The sequence below is a fragment of the Lepisosteus platostomus genome, chromosome 10 (genome assembly GCF_059453375.1).
Source record: "Lepisosteus platostomus isolate fLepPlt1 chromosome 10, fLepPlt1.hap1, whole genome shotgun sequence".
NCBI classification, from domain to species: domain Eukaryota; kingdom Metazoa; phylum Chordata; class Actinopteri; order Semionotiformes; family Lepisosteidae; genus Lepisosteus; species Lepisosteus platostomus.
In genome coordinates this window covers 5,647,645-5,667,058 of record NC_142620.1, presented here as the reverse complement: position 1 = coordinate 5,667,058, position 19,414 = coordinate 5,647,645, and the positions used below count along the sequence as shown (strand labels likewise).

The 19,414-nt window shown below is 38.8% G+C and overlaps 1 protein-coding gene across 6 annotated transcripts in view; it reads right to left on the bottom strand.

The window, feature by feature from the left end:
* prkd1 (protein kinase D1) overlaps positions 1-18,623 on the bottom strand; it is a 71,806-nt gene extending 53,183 nt beyond the window's left edge. For 2 of the 6 annotated variants that reach the window (XM_088647670.1, XM_088647672.1), the window contains exon 1: positions 17,935-18,622. In XM_088647670.1, the coding sequence (XP_088503796.1) occupies positions 17,935-18,099 (165 nt within the window). In that variant the 5' untranslated portion in view covers positions 18,100-18,622. Of the gene's footprint in view, positions 1-17,934 lie in introns of all 6 variants that reach the window. The other 4 variants (XM_088647676.1, XM_088647673.1, XM_088647671.1 and 1 more) reach the window with 3 other exon arrangements.
* Between the last annotated feature and the right edge of the window lie 791 nt (positions 18,624-19,414).

Sequence of the window (19,414 nt, the reverse complement as noted above, 5' to 3'; positions counted from 1 at the left end):
GGTCTCCGCCCCTTCATCTGAATGCCTGTTTCTACTTCAAAATCAATCAGCTTGACTGGAGGACAGATTTCAGCGCACAGGTGTGTATATGAACAGGAAAGGAGAGGGAAAACCGGCTCAAGTCTGTTCATTCCAAACTGGGAGCACAAATGGGGGGAAAAATAACCAAAAAAAGACATTCATTTATGTAATTATAGCAGACATTCGTTATGTAAAATATTTCAATGCACCAACTCTAAGAGGCTCAATTCTTTACACACTGCACAATACACAATAATTTCACTTTCAGAAGCCTAGTCCTCTTCGTTCACTATCAGCTGACTCTTTCTAAAGTTTCAGATACTGTAGCTAATTTTCACTCGGTCACAGAACTAGACTGTTAAGCTAAATACATGGTGACCATTATGTCTGCTCATTCTCACCTTAATCACTATAATTATACATGTTCACACGTTATTAGTCACTATTTTACAATTCTTACCATGTCATTCGCAGGCCCGTCTGAGCGTCCACTAGTCACTTTGTAACTATCTGCACTGACAAAACCGCCTCAGTCTTGCAGCCTTCCTCAAACTCCGCGTGTTCATTAGAATTACACTCTCAACTCAGAAGGGGGCAAATTAAATTGCTGATTGTGAAAAATTCTCCATTACTTCCATGATGTGTGTTCTCTCACGATCTCCATTAGACAGAATTTCACAGGTTAGCACTTAGATAATAAAAATGAAATGTGCTGTATAATGGCTATAATGGCAAGCTAATTTAGTCTGACCTATGACCCGGAATCATTTGTGCTGCCCAATCAACCCTTTTAACTAATGCAAAAGAGCGTAATGAGGTGACAGCATATTATGTCCGATCCATTAGAAATACCAACAGTTTACTCAAGCTTCTGCAGCACTGCATGCACTCAAATGTGAAACTAAAAACTGACAGCTGAGGCATTCTTTTTATTATTATTTTGTTACGGTTGTTTGTTGTTCTCTTAATGCAACCTTTCTAAATCCTCCCAAAGACGACAAAACTCTGCTTACAAGACACATTATCTTCACAAACAACCTCTGTCACTTTCATCACTTGAAATTGAGTGCCTGATTCTCTCTTACGGATTATCACACTACAGCATACTTGCGACTGGGGCTTTCAGCACCTGTAACTGTATTGCTCACCCTGACTGATGTGTGACTGATGAGCTGTCCACGGTGGACCGCAAACACGCAGTGATTCAGGGTTCGCATTCTGACTTCATCTACAGATCTTTGCACATTTCTTTTGATAGTTTTGGGGACAAAGGCGTATTCAGATTCAAAAAGATTTTGTAGTATACAGTCTAAGGATTTATGTTTGAGATGGAGACACCAAATCAGTTTAGGAGACAAAAAGATTTTTTTTCTCGGATGCATTTTAAAAGCTCCAGTTGATCAGCGTCTTTCTGTGATGGGTACTAGTGAAATGGTAGTGGTCTGTTTTTTGTTTGTTTAGAATATCCAGGTTTGTGTCATACCTGTGCTGAAAAAAAAACCTAACAGGTAAACAACATTTATAACAACATTTATAAAGATGTTAATTGGAAAATATTTTACTTTACCTTCACCGCATCAGCACATTTGGCAAGTGGAGATAATTGCATTTTCAAGCATTTCTCCCTTCATGGAAATCAAAACTTGGTAACCTTTAAGCAAACTACATTAACACTGAAGCAAACAGAAGTTTATTTATAGAAATCAATTACCGCCAGATTCAATGTTTACTTAAGAATTACTTGGAGCAATTAAGAGATTGAACAAGTTCCTTTTTAACTCTGTGACTGTCAGTACAGGAGACAATTGACTAAGATGAAGGAGGCTTTGTGTTTCATGGATTAGTTTAATACAAAAGTCTTTAATGAATACCTTGTTTTATTAAAAGCGTTTTATAATTCCAGGCTCATATTTTAAACGTGACTGAATTTCAAGGTTAACTCAGTGATGTCCTCTTTGAAATATTGTATCACACACATTAGCAGTGATTGGAGATGGAAGGGAAGTGGAAAACAGCTCATTCCAGCAAAGGAAAAGCATCATTGCTTAAGTCCTGTTGCACTACTTTAACCAAATTCACAACGTTAACAGGTAACTGTTGTACATTAGGTGAGGGCTCAAGTCAAAGTGCACAAACCTTATCTGCAAAATCTTACTATTTGAACAGACTCTCTTCTGATCAGCCTTACCAATGCTGTTCGTTAGTGACAAATGGAAGCTAAGGCATGTTTTTTTTTTTAAGTGATGATATAACTGAGTCATTGCTTGTTGTTGGGTCAGCAGCATATGCAGTACCGAAGGATGAAATTAACAAGCACAGTTTATGCTTAACACACTTAACAAAAGGTGTCAACAATTACTGTACATTTTAAAAGCCTTCCTCTTCCGTATTCTAAATTCTCTCAAGTCTCTTTCAGTTCAGTAGCATATTTTACTCTAATCACAACATGGTGACAGCATGATCTGCAGAATTCCAGAAAGAAATGTCTATAAACTTGGGTGTTATGCCTTGAATTTAAACTTCCCCAATTTTGATTTTTAACATTTATTAAATTATGCTGCGATGCCTCAACCTTCTTAATTTGATAAGCAGTGTACTGAAGCATAGATGAAACAATATGTCAAAAACCATGCAAAACACTAATAAGTGCTATGCGACTGGAAGTATTTTTAGCATGTTTATGTAAATTGGCCCTGCACTGCTTTGCTCCTATGAATAAACATGTTTACTGCAAAAATGTTGTTACTGAGACACACAAATCCGTATAAGTCAAACCTAATGCTGAGAAAATGATATTTTGACAGCTTTGTGTCACATGCCTGCACATGACAAATAACAAACCACTGAACACAGCTGATGAATTCCTTAACTTGTTTTCTAATGACTTTAATGTTTTCATTTGTGCACCACTTTTTGAAATGACTGTTATACATCTGATTGCAGGGCTCCCTTTATATGTCTTGAGATTCATGATTGCCAATTAAAAGCCATATGGTCAATGGAAGATATCAAATAATGATGGCATGATTGCATTCCACAATGTAAAACCCTTTTGTCTCTACCAAGCGTTTCGTCCCCTCTTGGAATATTTTAAAAATAATTTGCATAAAAAGAATAGACGCGTCCATCTAAAAGGTCTAAAAACGATTTGGAAAAATGGAAGTATTTGTTTCTAATATTTGTAATCGTAGTTCGATTTTATTACAGAATCACACTATTAGCTAATACTACACTTATCTAAAGTTCCCCACTACACTGTATAAAATCCAAAGATCAACCACTGAATGAACTGTGAATCCTAGGCTGAAACATGGAAGCCATTCTGTGCCAAACACTAAAGTAAACCACAGCTCGGTGAAGGAGAATCGGAAACAGTTTCTAACAGTCTTTATCAGACAAAGAACAGAAGAAGGCCGGCCATTTGGGATTTCTCTTAGAGTTACGGGACTGGTGTTGCATAAAAAGAACAAATACTTTCTAAAGGGCATCACAGTCATGCTGCCAATAATATTAACAATAACTTAATTCCACCATGCAAAGAGGGAAAAACCTCAAACAGTTCTAATGCAATAATACTTGATCAGTGGCAAAAAGCTTTATTATAAAATGATAAAACTGTGGTTAATGAAGGCACCTGCTGTTCACAATCTCACACGAAACAGCTGCTTTTAGGCAAGTACAAGTTTAATCCAGTGACGCTACATTATGTAGTGACAGGCATGCTTAATTCATTTTCAGTTCATTTTCTCTTAACATAGGAACAGCTTCTTGTTGTCACTTCCCAGTGACACTCAATGATGGGCTCTTGTTGTCCTTTAGAGGAAATCTATCTAATTGTGTGGTTTGGTTTCAGCTCACTGGTCTGGAAGAAGGGTATATTAACTTGGTACAATGCTCGCAAAGATCACAGGTTCTGTTACATAACACCAGAGCCCAAGTAAAACTACACTTTAAATCAGCAGAAAAAATTTGCAGGAATCCCTATTAAATTGTACAGTTCAATAAATTACCAGCAACAGGAAGGAATTCTTGCAGATTTACATTTTTTTATTAAAGCTAGCCCTTTGTTGTACTTGAATACAGGTTTAATTACCTTCATGCTGTTTCCCTGAGCTCACTGCCAACAGAGTTGTGTTTAGTTTGATTATTCTGAAGGTGGCACTCAAAAAACCCCTGAAGACATGGAATTCTATTGACTTGCTAAACACTGAGGGATAGTGGAGAGATTCACTGAGCACAGATCTTCTCTAGTTGTAGGAAAGCAAAAGGTTCTGCTTAGCATAATAACGTCAAAGCAGTTTATTCAATGAGTAAACTGGGCCTCATCTTCCCAGCACTGACTAAATTCTGCTGTCGTTTAGTCAGCCATGTTTTTTGCTTTCACCAGAGCAGTTCCTAAACAGCCAAGAATGCTATGGAAAACGACCTTGCTGATTTTTCCTCAATGCTTCAATCATTTTACAGACAGCCGTTTAACAACCAGATTAGTGCTCTCATCCCAATCTGCCCTCAGTCCATGTACACTAAACCACAGCCACACTGTAAACACTGCAACGCTCAGGGTAATGCAAGTGAAATGACTACTTCAGAGGCAATTGTGATCAGTTGCCAAGCAACCAGAGAAACACTTTACCAAGTACCATGCGAAGACCCGAATTAGCCTGCGGATCCACTGATTTCTGTAAATATGTCCATATTTTTCTATTACACTTTAAAGGCAAAGACAAAATTGTGTTGAAAAATCAAACTCCAGTCAAAGTCAGAGGAACGTTTTTAGAATCTATTTGTAATTCTATTACTTTATTTTTAATGAAGTCCAGGTTTAATGGTGATTTACATGTTCATTTTGCTCCCAGATGACCTAGCAGGGGCTAAGAAAACCTCAAAATCCTGCAGTGTAGGCTTGAGAACGTAGGCACGGGGCTTTCAGATTCAGGCTGAGCCTCTGGCCCGTGTGGCAGAGAACGGCCAGGAGTGCGTAGGGTTGAGCAATCTGACTCACCGTGCACCAGAATGCCCTACTGATGATGCAGGTCTGGGCACCGCCAGCACTGGCCATATACCCAGTCCTCTGCCTTCTGGGCTCACAGAATGAATAACAGTTGTAGCGAATGTGACCAGACCCCAGACTCAGGCCAGCTCAGACACCCCTCTGAGTGCCTGAGAAACACAGCCAGCCCCGAAAAGAGACAAGCCTGCTATGCTGAACGACTAGTGCCATGCTGTGGGGGTTGTGAAAGACATGGCAAGACCTAAGAACCGATTTTACTGTCTCAGTTCCTTGCGACACAGTGACTTAAAGATTCACTGCTGACAAATGCGTGTGCGCTGTCTTGTTCTCTGCTAGAATGGTTGTAGCATTTTCCACCTAAACTTTGATGTAAATGGCTAAATGTTTCAGGAGCCAAAATAGGCCAATAAACATAAACGGGTTTTATTTTTGTGAACACCAGCACGAGATTGGAATCAGTGTCTACTTCCTCTGCTTTTTGTTAGTCCAGACCTCACTGCTCTTATTTAACAATACACACACAATATTGAGTGAAGTGATATTTTAACCACTGTGGGTTTTAAACAATATATAAAAAAAGGGTGCACCCTGGGAGACATAAATTTCAACTTATTCCAGGGAAAATGTGTAACTACAGTATCACAGCTCTCAGACCAGACTGAGAGTGAGGATGTTAGCACTTACCTTGATGAATGAACAGTGGACTGATTAATAAGGACACATGCAAGAACGGTAATGTAAAATGTGAGAACCTTTTTTAAACATTGGTGCCATCAATCTAATTAATCTCAATAAAACACTGCTCTAATGATTTCTGACAATGTCAAGGAGTGCTGCATAGAGACAGCTGCTCACAGTCTGTTAAATCACCCGTTGTCAGATATAAAGACTTCTGCCAATAGCCAATGGTTCATGAAAAATGACAATATGTTACAAACTGCTGTTTGTGGTTGGTCTCCCTGTGTGGTTGTCTGGGAAGAGCTGGGGAAAATAATCCATGCTTGAAGTGCACAGTTTCCCTCAAAAACAGCAAAGATTCCAGCTTGTCCAGAATTAAAAAAACAACATAATGCAGCACTAAGTAAGCAGTAAGCCCAGCCTATCATTCCTTTTTTTCTTACTTCTACTCTCATGTATGAGAGAGCATCACTTAATTAAAAACAATGGATTGGAGAATGTTGCTTAAACATTTTTATGGTGAGTAACAAAAAATGTGAGAAAGGGGAGAGGACTGGGAGAAACTGTGAGAGCTATGGATTTTAAATTACAGTCTGTCTTCTTCGCTGTTGAAACTCCAGAGATTTTTACACCGGCTCAGTGAGCTGATGAACGTGTTGCAGAACAGTTTAAATGGTGCCCATTTCCGCCGTTTCTAGAGAAGGTATAATGTTGCTGTTCAGTTACAGTTACTCTGAAACTGCAGTGTGTTTGACGTTATACATACACAGTATGTGTAGAAGACACACTGTAGGGTTCAACCATTTGTACAGCTCAGTGGTACTTGAAAGTGTTTATGCACAAACTTTTAAAGCCATTGTTGTTCATATTCCTTACTATGTTTATCAAGACATTGTTCATCTTCGCTTAAGTCAGGTTAGGGAATATTTAATGTAAAAAATAGATGTGACTTTTATAGGTCTCGTAAATAAAATATCAAATGTTAGGAAATTAGTTTAGCTATGGGAACTTTTAAATTCATGTGCTCACCCTGTCATGTTGTTTGGTTCTGTCTTATATACTAACATTTCATTTCATTTTTAGGATGCATCAGTTTTAGGGGTTCTGACTCTGGATTCTGCAATTTCACAGAAATTCATCTCAGCATTAAGGAACATACAAATAATAGACCCAAACCAAACCAACCAAGAATGAAAGATGTCACTCCCTTACACCGATAAACAGTGAATCCAAGCAGGGTGTATTTTTTAACGATCATTTACAGAGTAAACTCATTCACGGAGTAATACTCTAAACTCCAGATGCACTGCTGTGGTAATTCAGCACAGTGCTCTGAAGGAATATTGATGTAACTACTGAAATGACACTAAGAGAGTAAACAGCTGTCATCCTTAGTGCATGGGGCTTCAGTTCATGTTGCCGAATGCACATGTAAGTGTAATGGGTTCACTGAATAATATGGTGGTGATATATGAGCCATAAACAGAACCTGAAATATACAAACATTTAGCCTGTTCGGAACCAAAGACTTGCTAACAAACAATGATTTTGGCACTTGCTTCTGTCTTTTCACAGACGATGCTAATCTTGGATGTTCTAGAATGAAAGTGAAATATACGGTAAATTACTCCATGAATAGTTTTTAATTCCCCCTCAATGTCAGTTTAGCCAAAAAATCTCCACAGAGTTCAAAACAGTCTTGCTCACGGATGCCCTTTCTCTTTAGCTCAGTTGTTTTCTTATTGTCTTATTATCTCTTTCTTATTAAAGCGGGGCTTTTCAACAGACAACCTTCCTGTCTTAAAACTGTAATCTGGTTACACAGAAGCTCTGTTTAACAGTTGTATTTGAACACTGAAACTGTATTTAACACTGCTGACTAAAATGTTTAAAAGGACATGCTTTCCTTTTGCCTGCTATTGTTTTTTTCTTTCCGAACTAAATGAGCTGCAAAGACATCCATCCAGTTATCACTTATCCGAGTCACATCTCCAGATAGCTCATCCCAGAAACTTTGGGCGCACAGTAGGACTAGAACCTGAATGGGGGGCAGACCAGACCACTCATTCACGGATGCATAAAAACATTAGCTAACCAGCCAGCATGTCTCTGGGAGGAGAATGAAGCCCCGGGAGAGGCCTGCATGGAGAACATGCAAATGCAGTAGGTATCCCAGTCTGCAGCTACTGTATATCCCAGACCCAAGAACTGTGAGGCTTTTTTACCCATCATGCCCCCATGTGTAAACATCACCAGGGCAGACCCTCCACATAGCTCTTATTGATAGATTCACTTAACAGCTTAAAAGAAATCAGATTTTGTTGTGCCATCCCTTGATTGCTTATATACAATATTGTGCCTCGTCAGAAATGTTCAGTTCCGCTGGTTTGGGATGTGACCCAGAAAAGATATGTATTGCCCGATTTTAAGACAAAGTAAAAAAAAAAAGAAGGAAACTTTTCAGTGTGATGGAGCAGTAGAGTTGAGGATAAAGGAAGCTACAATTTCAGGAAAGGTGATTGATGTTCCTGGTATTGATGTACTGTAGATCACTGCCATTCACAGACACTGCTTTTCTGCAGCAAGATTTTTTTTATTCACACTAGTCAACATCAGCTGCAAACCGAGCAGTCCATATTAAGGCCATGCGCCCTATTGTCCCACACTAACACTTTGCTTATCCACTTAGGATGCAGAACGTTAGCTTTAACTTTAACTTTAGAACACCCTTTGCTATTGCTTGCTAAAATATTATATTATCTTCTTTCTTCCTGGAAGAACAGTATGTGTTGCAGATTGGCAAAACATCAGCTAGGCCTGAGAATGTGGAGTGGGAGACTGAGTTCTCAAAAGCCTCTTTCTTCATGAATTGAAAAGGAATAGTACATTTTTTCCACGTGATGAAAGCATTTTCCAGCACCCCAGCATTTTTTCTTTCTTTCCCCTTCAAGTACATCTTGATGTGCCAGTTGCTATGGAGCAAATCAATGTCCTACAAGCAGCCAAAACAAAAAGTACATTCATGGCATGTCTCTTATGTCAAGATTTACAGATACTTATGTGAGCTCATGTCTGCGTTATTGTAGGTAAGGCAGCACATTTTCTGAGCATGTTACACTGGTCATCTTAAAAACACTTTTTTAAAGAAGCCAGCCTCTAGCACAAAAGAAAAAAACATCAATAATTGAATCCATTAGCAACAAATTTTTAGTACTCAGGTTATAGTTCATTAGGGTAACTTATAAAAGGCACAAAATGTCTAGAAATAAAGGGGTCCAAAATATTATCCTTTAGAACTGTGTATTCTGCTCCCACTGTGTTTTTGTTCATGGGATAATTAAAGAAAGATTTCTAGTTGGGACATCAGTAAGAGCTTTCAGCTCTTAAAAGGTACCAGTTTCTGAGTTTCAGAACTGCTCCCGTTCAGATGTATTCCCTGAAATGTAACCAACTGGATGTCAGCAGAAGGAAAACGCTCATTGTTGGTGTGACTCATACAGTGGCATCCCCACCTGTTGCAGTTGATTAGTTGATCAACTAGGAAGAGCTGTGTAGTGCAAAATTAAGGCTGGCAAGTTGAGGGGCTGCATAAAGTTCTGTGTGCTGAAGTGGAAGCTGTCCCCTTGAAGTAAGTAGGAAGTTAAATAAAAGTCTTAATCAGCAAGTCACTGATTAGCACTGTAGACGCAGAACTCAGCTGGACTGAAAACCAGCAGACAGTGCTGCTCCAGGACCAGGTGTGGAAAGCACTGGCGTAGAATGGTATTGCATTCTATTCTAAGTAATCATCTCTAAATCATCTCTAAATGAGTTTTAAAATCCAACCAAGTGTTGCCTAATATCACTAATAGTATTAGTATTTGCTTAATAGACAGGACAATCGTTTGATCAATCAAATCGACGGGACAAGCGTCTTGCTAATAAATTAAACTCTAAGAATTAAAACAGTGAACAGACAGTGTGGATACAGAGTAGTATCCACAGTACACCCTGTAGGTACTGTATGGACACCATGTTTAGAGTCAGTATTAGACATTATAGTACTAATCTGAGACTAAAAACCTTTGGTGCGGTAAAGTGTAAGAATGACTGAAGGAGAAAGAACTCACAGGAGCTGTCTGAGCAGAGGAGTCCTGAGCAGGTGGTGAAAGGCACCGAGCAGCTCTGATTTCTGTGGGATAGTAAAGACCAGAGAGGGGGAGCAGCCAGTCTGGTGGAAAAGGAGGAGAGGAGAAGGCAGGGAGGAGCTGTAGGGAGGTGGGCAGGAGAAGAGGGGTTGGAAGAGAGGTAGGCAAGATCTGGGGGCTTTTGAATTAGTTGCCTGCAGCAATAGGAAGATGGTGGAATGGAAGACCGACTGGAGTCACAGAGCAGAAAACATTTTAGAGCTTTAGAGCTCTGGAGGAGCTGGAGTGAATGGAAAGTGCTGGAAGTGAAGCACCACGGTCCTCTCCAGGAGTATCGTAGGATACTCCCAGGGTTCCCAGTCCTGGTCCTGCTGACCACACGACAGCCGGATTTTGTTCCAGCCCAGCCCTCAGTTACACAATCCAACCCTTGACTGACTAGGCAAATCCTAAACTTGAAACACAATGCCACTATTCAGCTGAAGGATCTAATGAAGGTGGGATGGAATGAACCCCTGTTCCAGACAGAGTAGGAGAGGGAGAGGCTGGTGGAGTATACAATATATAAAAATATGAATAATGAAGGAGAACTCCACATAGTGGGAGAAGGGAGAGGAAGGGGAAAAAGGAAGTGTTTGTGAGTGTGTCCAATTGTGAGATAGAGATATAGGAGCAGACGAATATTAATAAGAGGAAAACCTGAGGATACACCAGTGAAGCGAGGCTCAATGAGCAGAGCACGGACCGCACCAGGGGACTCGGTATATGTGCTTAAAAAGGTACAGGATGAGGAGAGCAAGGTATCGACAATGCTGGTAATCCCCAGCTGAGAAACTGTTGATAGGAGAATCATGTGACCCACAGTGTCACAGGCAAAAGAGAGACCAAGAAGGACCAAGACAGAACTCATTCAATTATTTTTACTCAAAATAATTACTGAGTTAAGAGTCACAGTGACCACTACAGTTAAAGGCCGTCAAGAAAAGCTCATTTAAAAATATGGTCCCCTTTTCAGAATCTTCTTCCTAACAAAAAAGTGATGCTTGAAATGACTGATTTTAAGCCTAATGCATCAAAATTGTATGCCTGTGCTGTTTGGAATTTGACCATGAGTATCTTGCTTCTACTAGGCCATCCTATTGACCAAGCTGTCTACTTGGTTGAGACACATCTTGCATGTTCCCTTCTGTCTTCACAATGTTGGGAATCCTAATGCACAGGCTACAGTACGTGCAACAGTTGAACCATATGGGGAAGTTACATCAGCAGGGATAATCACGACAGCAGACTTTCATAACCCACTTGTTTTTAGCTCATAAATCATGCAAACCATTACTCGAGTGGATTATTCCTCCTTTATCCACTGCTCTTGCTCAAAGGGCCCATTTAGAGAGGGAGGAAAACGGACCACATGAGCATTTTCCAGTTTTGACAGCTGGCTGCTTTGCAATTGTGTGAAGCTTTCCTTGCAAGGGGGGAGACCAAATTTGTTGGAGAGAAGGGGCTCATAAATGTGACCGTGAAACATTCCTTAAGCTTAACTGCTAAGTCTGTCAGTAACCACTGGCTCTCTTGTTCTAAAAACCACGAGAGGAATATTCATGCTTTTAATTTTAAGACCATTTAGAAAAATCATGCAATAATAAAAACTCCCATAGACACGGCCATACACATTTTAGATTCTAACAGCTTTTTACTCCTTAGGAAGGATACACATGAAGGAGTTATTTTTCTACAAGATGTTGCAGTCATTGCTTTTTACTTTCTTTAATGGAGGACATCATCTCATTTTCACAATTCTATAACTGACAACCAAGAGCCTGAGGTTCAAAAAGCTTGTTATCCTATTTTGTTATCATCAAAAGTTCGAACGGTTGACCATTTCATTTGTAGTAGCACTAACTAGCACGCAGGCTTGTTGGGTGCATGCAGAAAAGTGTTATCACCAAGAGGCCTTCCACTGACTCATCCAATTACTCTGGTCAGTGTCACAACAAAAAGGTAACATCTTTCAAATGAAAGCTTTAGTCTAATTCTTTAACATTTTTGTGTGACAAGTAATATGGTTAAAGCTACAGTGTCCCACGAGAAGCTTTTAAATTGTAAAATATTTGAATTGCATATTTGCAGGTAAATTGGAAATTGGAAGAGCTAATGAGATTCATGAAGATAGTTTTACATTGATTTTTGATAAAGTCCATACCGGCCAGAGTACCAACCATACTCACCAAGCTAGAGTTCATTCTGTGGAATAGAGAGCAGGTGACTCCCCCTGGATGAGACACAGGGGTACCCCAAGCAGTTCTGATCCCCCCCTTACACTGGAGCCACTGGGATAAAGTACCTCACTGAAGGAAGAACAGCAGAGATTCGAATCCACAACCCCCCAGTCATGAATCCAGAGTCTTGTTCTCAGTGTATCACTGCATGACACTGCATGTCATTTGACATTACAGATATCAGAATGTACTATAATGATAAAGCAAAAAGCTAGATTTCACGAACAGATGTTTAAAGACACAGGAGCAAATTAACGCATCTGTGAGGAAAACATATGCTCAAAAATGTAGTAAAAATGATCAGACTGTATTTTGACATAATGTTTAATTAATGTTCCAAAGTGTTATAGATCACCAGAAGCTCTTATTTCCTCTGATGTCCTTTATAGTGAAGGTCTTTGCAAATCTTGAGCAGTAGTGACCAAAGTAAGCTGAATTAGTATGAACAACCTCAGGGATCTCCAGATGTTTCAGCCATATGATCTGGAACACACATATTGGCTTAGCATAGTTAATATATTGACTTAAGACCCAGTGTCAAAGCTTAGGTTATGCTTACAAAACTGAGCCATTTTAAGTCTTTGCAGTGTTTTTATTTCCTCATTTTAAATTCATGCCTGTAGATGTGCATTTTGTGTTGTAACCAAGGAATCTCATAGGTCTTAATATCTCTTTGCTGGCAGTGTGGTCTTGCGGTATTCCATCTCTCATATCTATTAATTATACAGTATATCCATGATCCATATTATAGATCAAGCTAATAACCCAGATTCCGAGATTACCAAAAAATAAATCTGCAGGAGCAAGACCAAAAAGCATAGTATTTATGAACCATTTCCCAGTTGGTATCATCACTAATTTGTGTAAATCTTTTCTACTCTTATCAATGTCTTTTAGTAGTAAAGGCACATTATTATTCACTTGCATCTAAGTCTAGAATGCCAAAGCTCTCCTTAATATGTAGGCCCGTTACACAGCCTGCTTCCACCCAAATGATGATGAGCTAAGTTTTATCTACATCCTTCAGTTGCATGCCACCACCCCATAGCCCCGCAAAAAGCAGACAACCCTTTCAGACAGCGTCCTTACCTCTGTCTCAGGGCAGTTGTTGAAAAGCCTGGGGTTACATTCTGTTGGATTTTGAAATTCTGTCATACCAGCACAGTACACAAGGAAAACTGATTTGTTTGCAAGTACCCACAAACAGACACCCTGACAAACTGACTCATCTTCCAGTGCATCTAAATGTAGCTGGGAACTATGAAGTTAAAATCTAACAAAGTACCAACCCCCCCAGCAATATGCTTAGTTAGATGAAACTGTCACATGACACTGCTTCCACACCACTGCTTTCAGCTTCCCAAAATATTCTGTAATTGATCTTATGTCATGGGCTCTGGATTACCACCCTCACTACAGTTTCAGTTTAAAGATATAGAAAACCTATCTGAGACATACACCATCAAATACAACGACAGATTGCATTTCATCAATAACGTATGTTAATATATCATCTCAGGCATACTACACCATCTGCGTTCTGTATTCTCTGTCCATTTCTCCATCCACATTCCCCTCTTTCTATGTATATACTTTATTTATTCAAAAAGTAAAGCGTCTTAGGTTTGCAAATGGGTTTGTTACAGAAGACAAGAGGGCCTGGTGGACTTTTTGAATGATTATGCCTTTATTCACAGTGGGGGAAAATAACATCATGGAGCAGGTGAAAAGACTATCACACTCAGGCTCCAATGATTTTAAGCATCTCAGAGGATGCAGAGTTAAAGAAAGTAAGAGAAAAATCCAACAAAAAAAATCACCTGGATCAAATGGTTTTTACCCACTTGAGCTCAAAGAAATGAGGAAAGTTATTCGTAAGTCACCCTCTAGGATATTTCAAATGCTCTTAGGGCAGAAAATGTACTTGTTGATTAGAAAAACTCCAATGTAATACCCATTGTTAACAAAAGGGAACCAAACTGAGCTAGAAAATTATAAACCAGTCAACCTAACTTTGATTACATCTAACAGTATGGAAAAAAATAAGAACTGAATGAAAGAAGTACAACTGAATGGAAACTGACAGCCTCATTGCTGGTCCACAAGAATTCATTCAAAAACGCCTTTTAAGGTGAAAATAACTGACAGTGTTTCTACACTTAATGAATGCGGTACAGCACAATTTCTCAAAATTGCACTCAGCAAGCAACTTTACATTTTTACTCCATTGACTCCACTTCTTTCTTTTTCTCATATCCGTTGTGAAGCAAAGATTTCTGTCTGGCCAGTTTTGGCAGAGTAAGGATCTCTTTCCAAAATGTTGGTCATTCCTTAGTAGTTGATGCCTATTATTAATATTATTTAATTATGACTACTTATTATCATACACCTTACCACACTACACACACGTATGCATTGTTCAGTACTGCGTTCACCTTCAGGACTTTGTTGATCTCCTTAAAATGGTTAATGTTAGGATACTAATACTGCTATAAATGCTTTTTTTTTAAATAGATGTGCTTCAACAGCTAGATATTCTTGTAAAAAATGCAAGTGTCAGTACTGTATTTATAGTTCTGTATTATTTGGCTTACAACACAGTGCACAGAAAGTTTATATACAGTACTGCGGTGCTTAATGATTTAGAATATTTCTGTAAATGGAACTAGTTGTAAAATACTGAGCAAAAGCTTAGAACTTTCCAGTCCTGCATGAAGGTCATTCAGGCTACTGGCATTCCTGATGTTGTTGATATTAAACAGGACGATTTTCTAACTGTTTTAACATTTTGTACGGAAAAAACTGTGAGCAATTTCAATTCATGTTTGGTATTTCCATGTTGGTGTCATAGTTAACCTGTCAAATGAGCAGCTATAGAATACGAAATCAGGAGAATATATTGGCAAGAACTTAAAAGGAACAACTGGTTTACAACAGTTCAGGAAGACAGCCAGCCCGTGCCTGGAATTACAAGGTGGAGATTATTTAGAAATTTGAAGAAATAATCATCAATAATTTAGAAGAAGCATATCTTGCCTAAATAAGCTATTTGATTTCTTCAACAAAACTAGCACAGGGAATATAACATCATAATGTTTACTTTCAAAAACCTTGCGATAAAGTACAATGTGAAATACCTATCTACCATAAGGCTGCAGGAATTGGGAATAATGATTACACATGGACAGAAAATAGTTAAGTTAAGAACTGAAAACAAAAAGTACTGTAAAGGGAAGGTACTGTACTTCTATCTGGAGTGAGGCAGCACAAGGATCAGTTCTTGGACAGATACTCCTCCTAATCTGTACCCATAATCTAGACTCTGGTACAGTGAGTAAATCTGCCCATTTCACAGATAATACAAAAACAGAACAACACGGAGCTTGATTAGATTGTAAATGGTTTAGATTTTAAATCAAGGGAAGTTGTATTAAAATTGTACAATGAATTGATTAGGCCTCAATTGGATTAGTGTGTCCAGTTTTGGTCATAACACTACAAGAAAGATATTGCTCTCTACAGAAACCAGTTTTTTTCCGGATCTGAAGGGAATTTCAGACAGAGTAAAGGGATAGTCTTTTCACTCTAAAGCATAAGAAATTGCATGGGGACTTGATTCCAGTTTTCAAAATCCTGGAACACATAGACCAAGTCAACTCGGGGGACCCTGTTCAGATTAGCAGTAACACAAGCACCCAGGCAGACAAGTGAAAATTGAATTTAAGGAGATTTAAAACCAAAGGAGATACTTCTAAATGCAGACACCTGAGGGAGTCTGGAACTGATTTCCAGGATGTAGCTGAAACTAAGAGAAATCTCAGATCTTTAAGTTACTAGGAAGCAAACAAGCAAGGCAGGCAGAATGCCCCTACATCATCTGTAACCTTTCTTTGCTCTTTTGTTCATTGGTAATACTAAATTGAATGCAAATTATTTTATTTGTCATAGTATATTGTGATTTATTTCTAACTAATAAAAGGATACCCACTGTTATTTACATATGTATTTTCATGTTTTTTCGCTTCATTTAAAAAGAAGTAATCAGTGTGCTGCAAAGTTCAGTAAGTATGTATTCATCTGAAACTTCTGAACTAAGCAGACTTCTCTATTCTCTACGTACACTTTATTTGACTTGGAAAAGATTAATGAACCAGAGCTAAACCAGCATGTTGATTTTGAACAGAACTACTTTTCTCTAGCTGATGATAATTATTTTACCTTATACGTTAATTGTACATTGTAAAAAATCAGAAAACAGCTCATGTTCAAAGTTTTGTTACGATAATTTAAAAAGGGATTCAGCTGTAGGGATACCCTCTAATACCTCTGAAACTTTCTATCACTTAGAAAGTGCTAGAAACCCAAAATGCAGAGATAATATCTTATTAATGCATCTGAATAAGAAAAAACACATTGTGTGTCGCTTTAAAAATGTATTTTTCCTGCCTTTAATGGCAGAAAACATATAGAGGCATCAGATAGGAAGGCTTAATGAAGTAACAAACATTTAAGAAATATTTTCCACAAACAATAGAGTAACTCCATTTGAAAAGTTTACAGAAAACAAATAAGTTTCCTATGTTCCTCTACAGATCAGGCTGTTGTTCTCCCTGTTGCCAGGGGTAATGTAACTAACTACTCATGTGTCTCTCTGCGACAGACAGGAACAATCCTGGATGCGGAGACAAAAATACACTTCCCAAATGTATCTGGAGAAAGAATTATATTTTCTTTTTCAGTTCCAGGACAGTAATATTGGTTTACTAGAATGCATCTGGCAGCAGAAACACATCTGGAACTGCAACTGCAACGGCAATGCGCATTTGTATGTTTTTTGCATTGATAGCCTAGAATCATATCTACTGGTGTAAAACTGCAATAGTAATGGCTTCCAATTTAAATATTTACAAAAAACATGAACAGTGCTTTTGGCTATTACATGTTTGGCATAAAAGGTTTAATTATCCAGTGAAGAAAAGCATGCTTTTTTTTCCCATCTTTGTATCTTTTTCTCATCTAGTGAGAAAACCATGCAGTTCAGCCCCATGAAGTTGATCAATCCAGCCTGTTGTAGCTGTTAGAATCTGATTACAGGGCAGTTTGCCTTGAAAATATCAAATACCGTTTACCTCCCAGCTTCCATTTTACTAACATACTTCAAGACCTTTGTTTACGATATATAAAATAGTTCAAAATGTAATGCTTTGTAGCCCAGGCATATCAATCAGCCTGAAAAACTGCAATATGTGCTGGTGTGTATATACATGTACAGGGTTGTGCAAAAAAACAACAAAAAAAACCCTTTTTGCCTTGATTCATTCTACCACAAAATTAATGTATTGATCGTGCAAGAAAATCAATGGGCTGCCCCCACACACTTCCCAAGCAATGAATTAGCAGTTCCATAGGAACTATAAACTTCAATCATGCGTCTTTATTTAAAGACATTTTTTTAAGTAGTTAGAAAAGTAACCAGAAAACGACATAAACTCGATTGTGTCATTGCAGTGAGTATGCGAAATAGTGTGAAGAACAGGCACAATCTTTTCGCAATGATTCAAACAGAGTGTCGGCAGCTGTCACTGAGCTCCTCCACGCTAAGGGAACGGCGCCTAAGCCAGAGCACACTCCAGCAGCGCAACAGTTAATTTTCACACATGCAGGGGGGGAAAAAAAGAGAAAACAAAAGTTTAGGCACAAGTTTACTCCTCGGTGTGACAGTGTTTTTTTTTTTTTTTTCCCCCACTGCTCACCGAGTACCAAAACAAAACAGGCATTCAGTGAGGAAGAAGAGAAGGAACTCGACGTCTTGTTTTACCTTCTGGTCGACGATGGAGCATGCCATTTCCCTGACGTGCGACAGGGTGAAGTCGCCGGAGTCCAGCAGGACCGATTCGCGGCTCAGCCCGATCTGAATTTGGAGAGAGATGCCTGGCGACCCCGGGAGAGGGCTCGGCGGCCGAATCACCGGAGGCACACTCATGAGAATCAACCCGATGTCCGACAGGATAAAAACTAGAAACTGGGAAACTTTAAAAAAAAATTAAATGTCAAAACTTTTCAAATGTTTGCTCGCCTTTTGTTTTGTTGTTGTTGTTGTTCTTGTTGTTCTTGTTGTTCTTGTTCTTGTTTTTTCCCCCCACACACCACACACACACACACAAAAAAAAAATAGGGGTACTACAACAGTGATGATAAACTTTCAATCCTCTCCCTATCCGGGGAGGAAAATGGCGAGGAAAACGCGACAGAGGATGCAGTCGGGGAAGCGGTGAGAGGTACTGAAAAGCGGTCAGTTGTTTGAAGAGTGAAAGGCGAAGATGAAGCCGCTAGTCGGCAGATCTGTTGAAATGTTCAGATCTGATCAGAGCCCGCCTCCTCACTATTGCCCCGTGCTAATGAACCGTGGGTTATGTTTGTAGCCATTACAGCCACGAATATTCGGGTGGGTTTCAGGCGCCGCTTCTTCACACATCACTGCTGTCACTCCAGTTTCGGTCAGTGCGCGTTGTTTCACTCCCTGCGCTACAGGGATAATTACAAGTTTTATACTGTATATCCACCGGGGCACAACCTACTATACTGAAGGTGGGGGGAAAGAAAGTTCATCAGTGTTTAATTTTTTTTATGCCCGAGAAGACGGTTTTCCTGGGGAAATTAAGTCATTACGCTCCTTTTTTTACGTTTAAATAGACGTATTTTTTATTTATTTATTTGTTTGTTTTAAATAAACAATTTCAAAGTTTACAAATTAAACGTGTTCTCATGAAGGGATAGTTGCATTTAGGAGTATTTTATGAGTCTGGAATACTCCTTAGAATGTACAAGATAGTGTAAAACAATAAGCTGAAAAGATGCCATTTAACCGTTAAGATTTGCACCATAGAGATTTCGTTGTTCAACAAGACAGAAAACAGTAGATACAGAACATTGCGTTGAAAGCATTAAGTGTGGATACAACTGATTAAACCTTATGTCTATCAGAGGAAATCGTTCTTTCTCACCTGTCGCAAATACTGTATAACAACCCGATATTTACTAAGCTAATGAAACGGGCTGTGTTCTTAGAAAATACGTCATTCAGGAGTCACGATTTTATTTCTGTATTGTATTTTCAGTGAAGGCGAAGAAAAATAACAATCCGATATTCTGCGTTAAAGCCAGTTTTGTATCAGATTGTAATCATTTCGACACAAAGTGAAAGTAAACAGTGTTGTTCCATAATACAGTGATAGATATGGGTCCTGGTAGTCCTGCGATTGACCTTAGGGAAACAATCATTAACATTTCCTTACTTT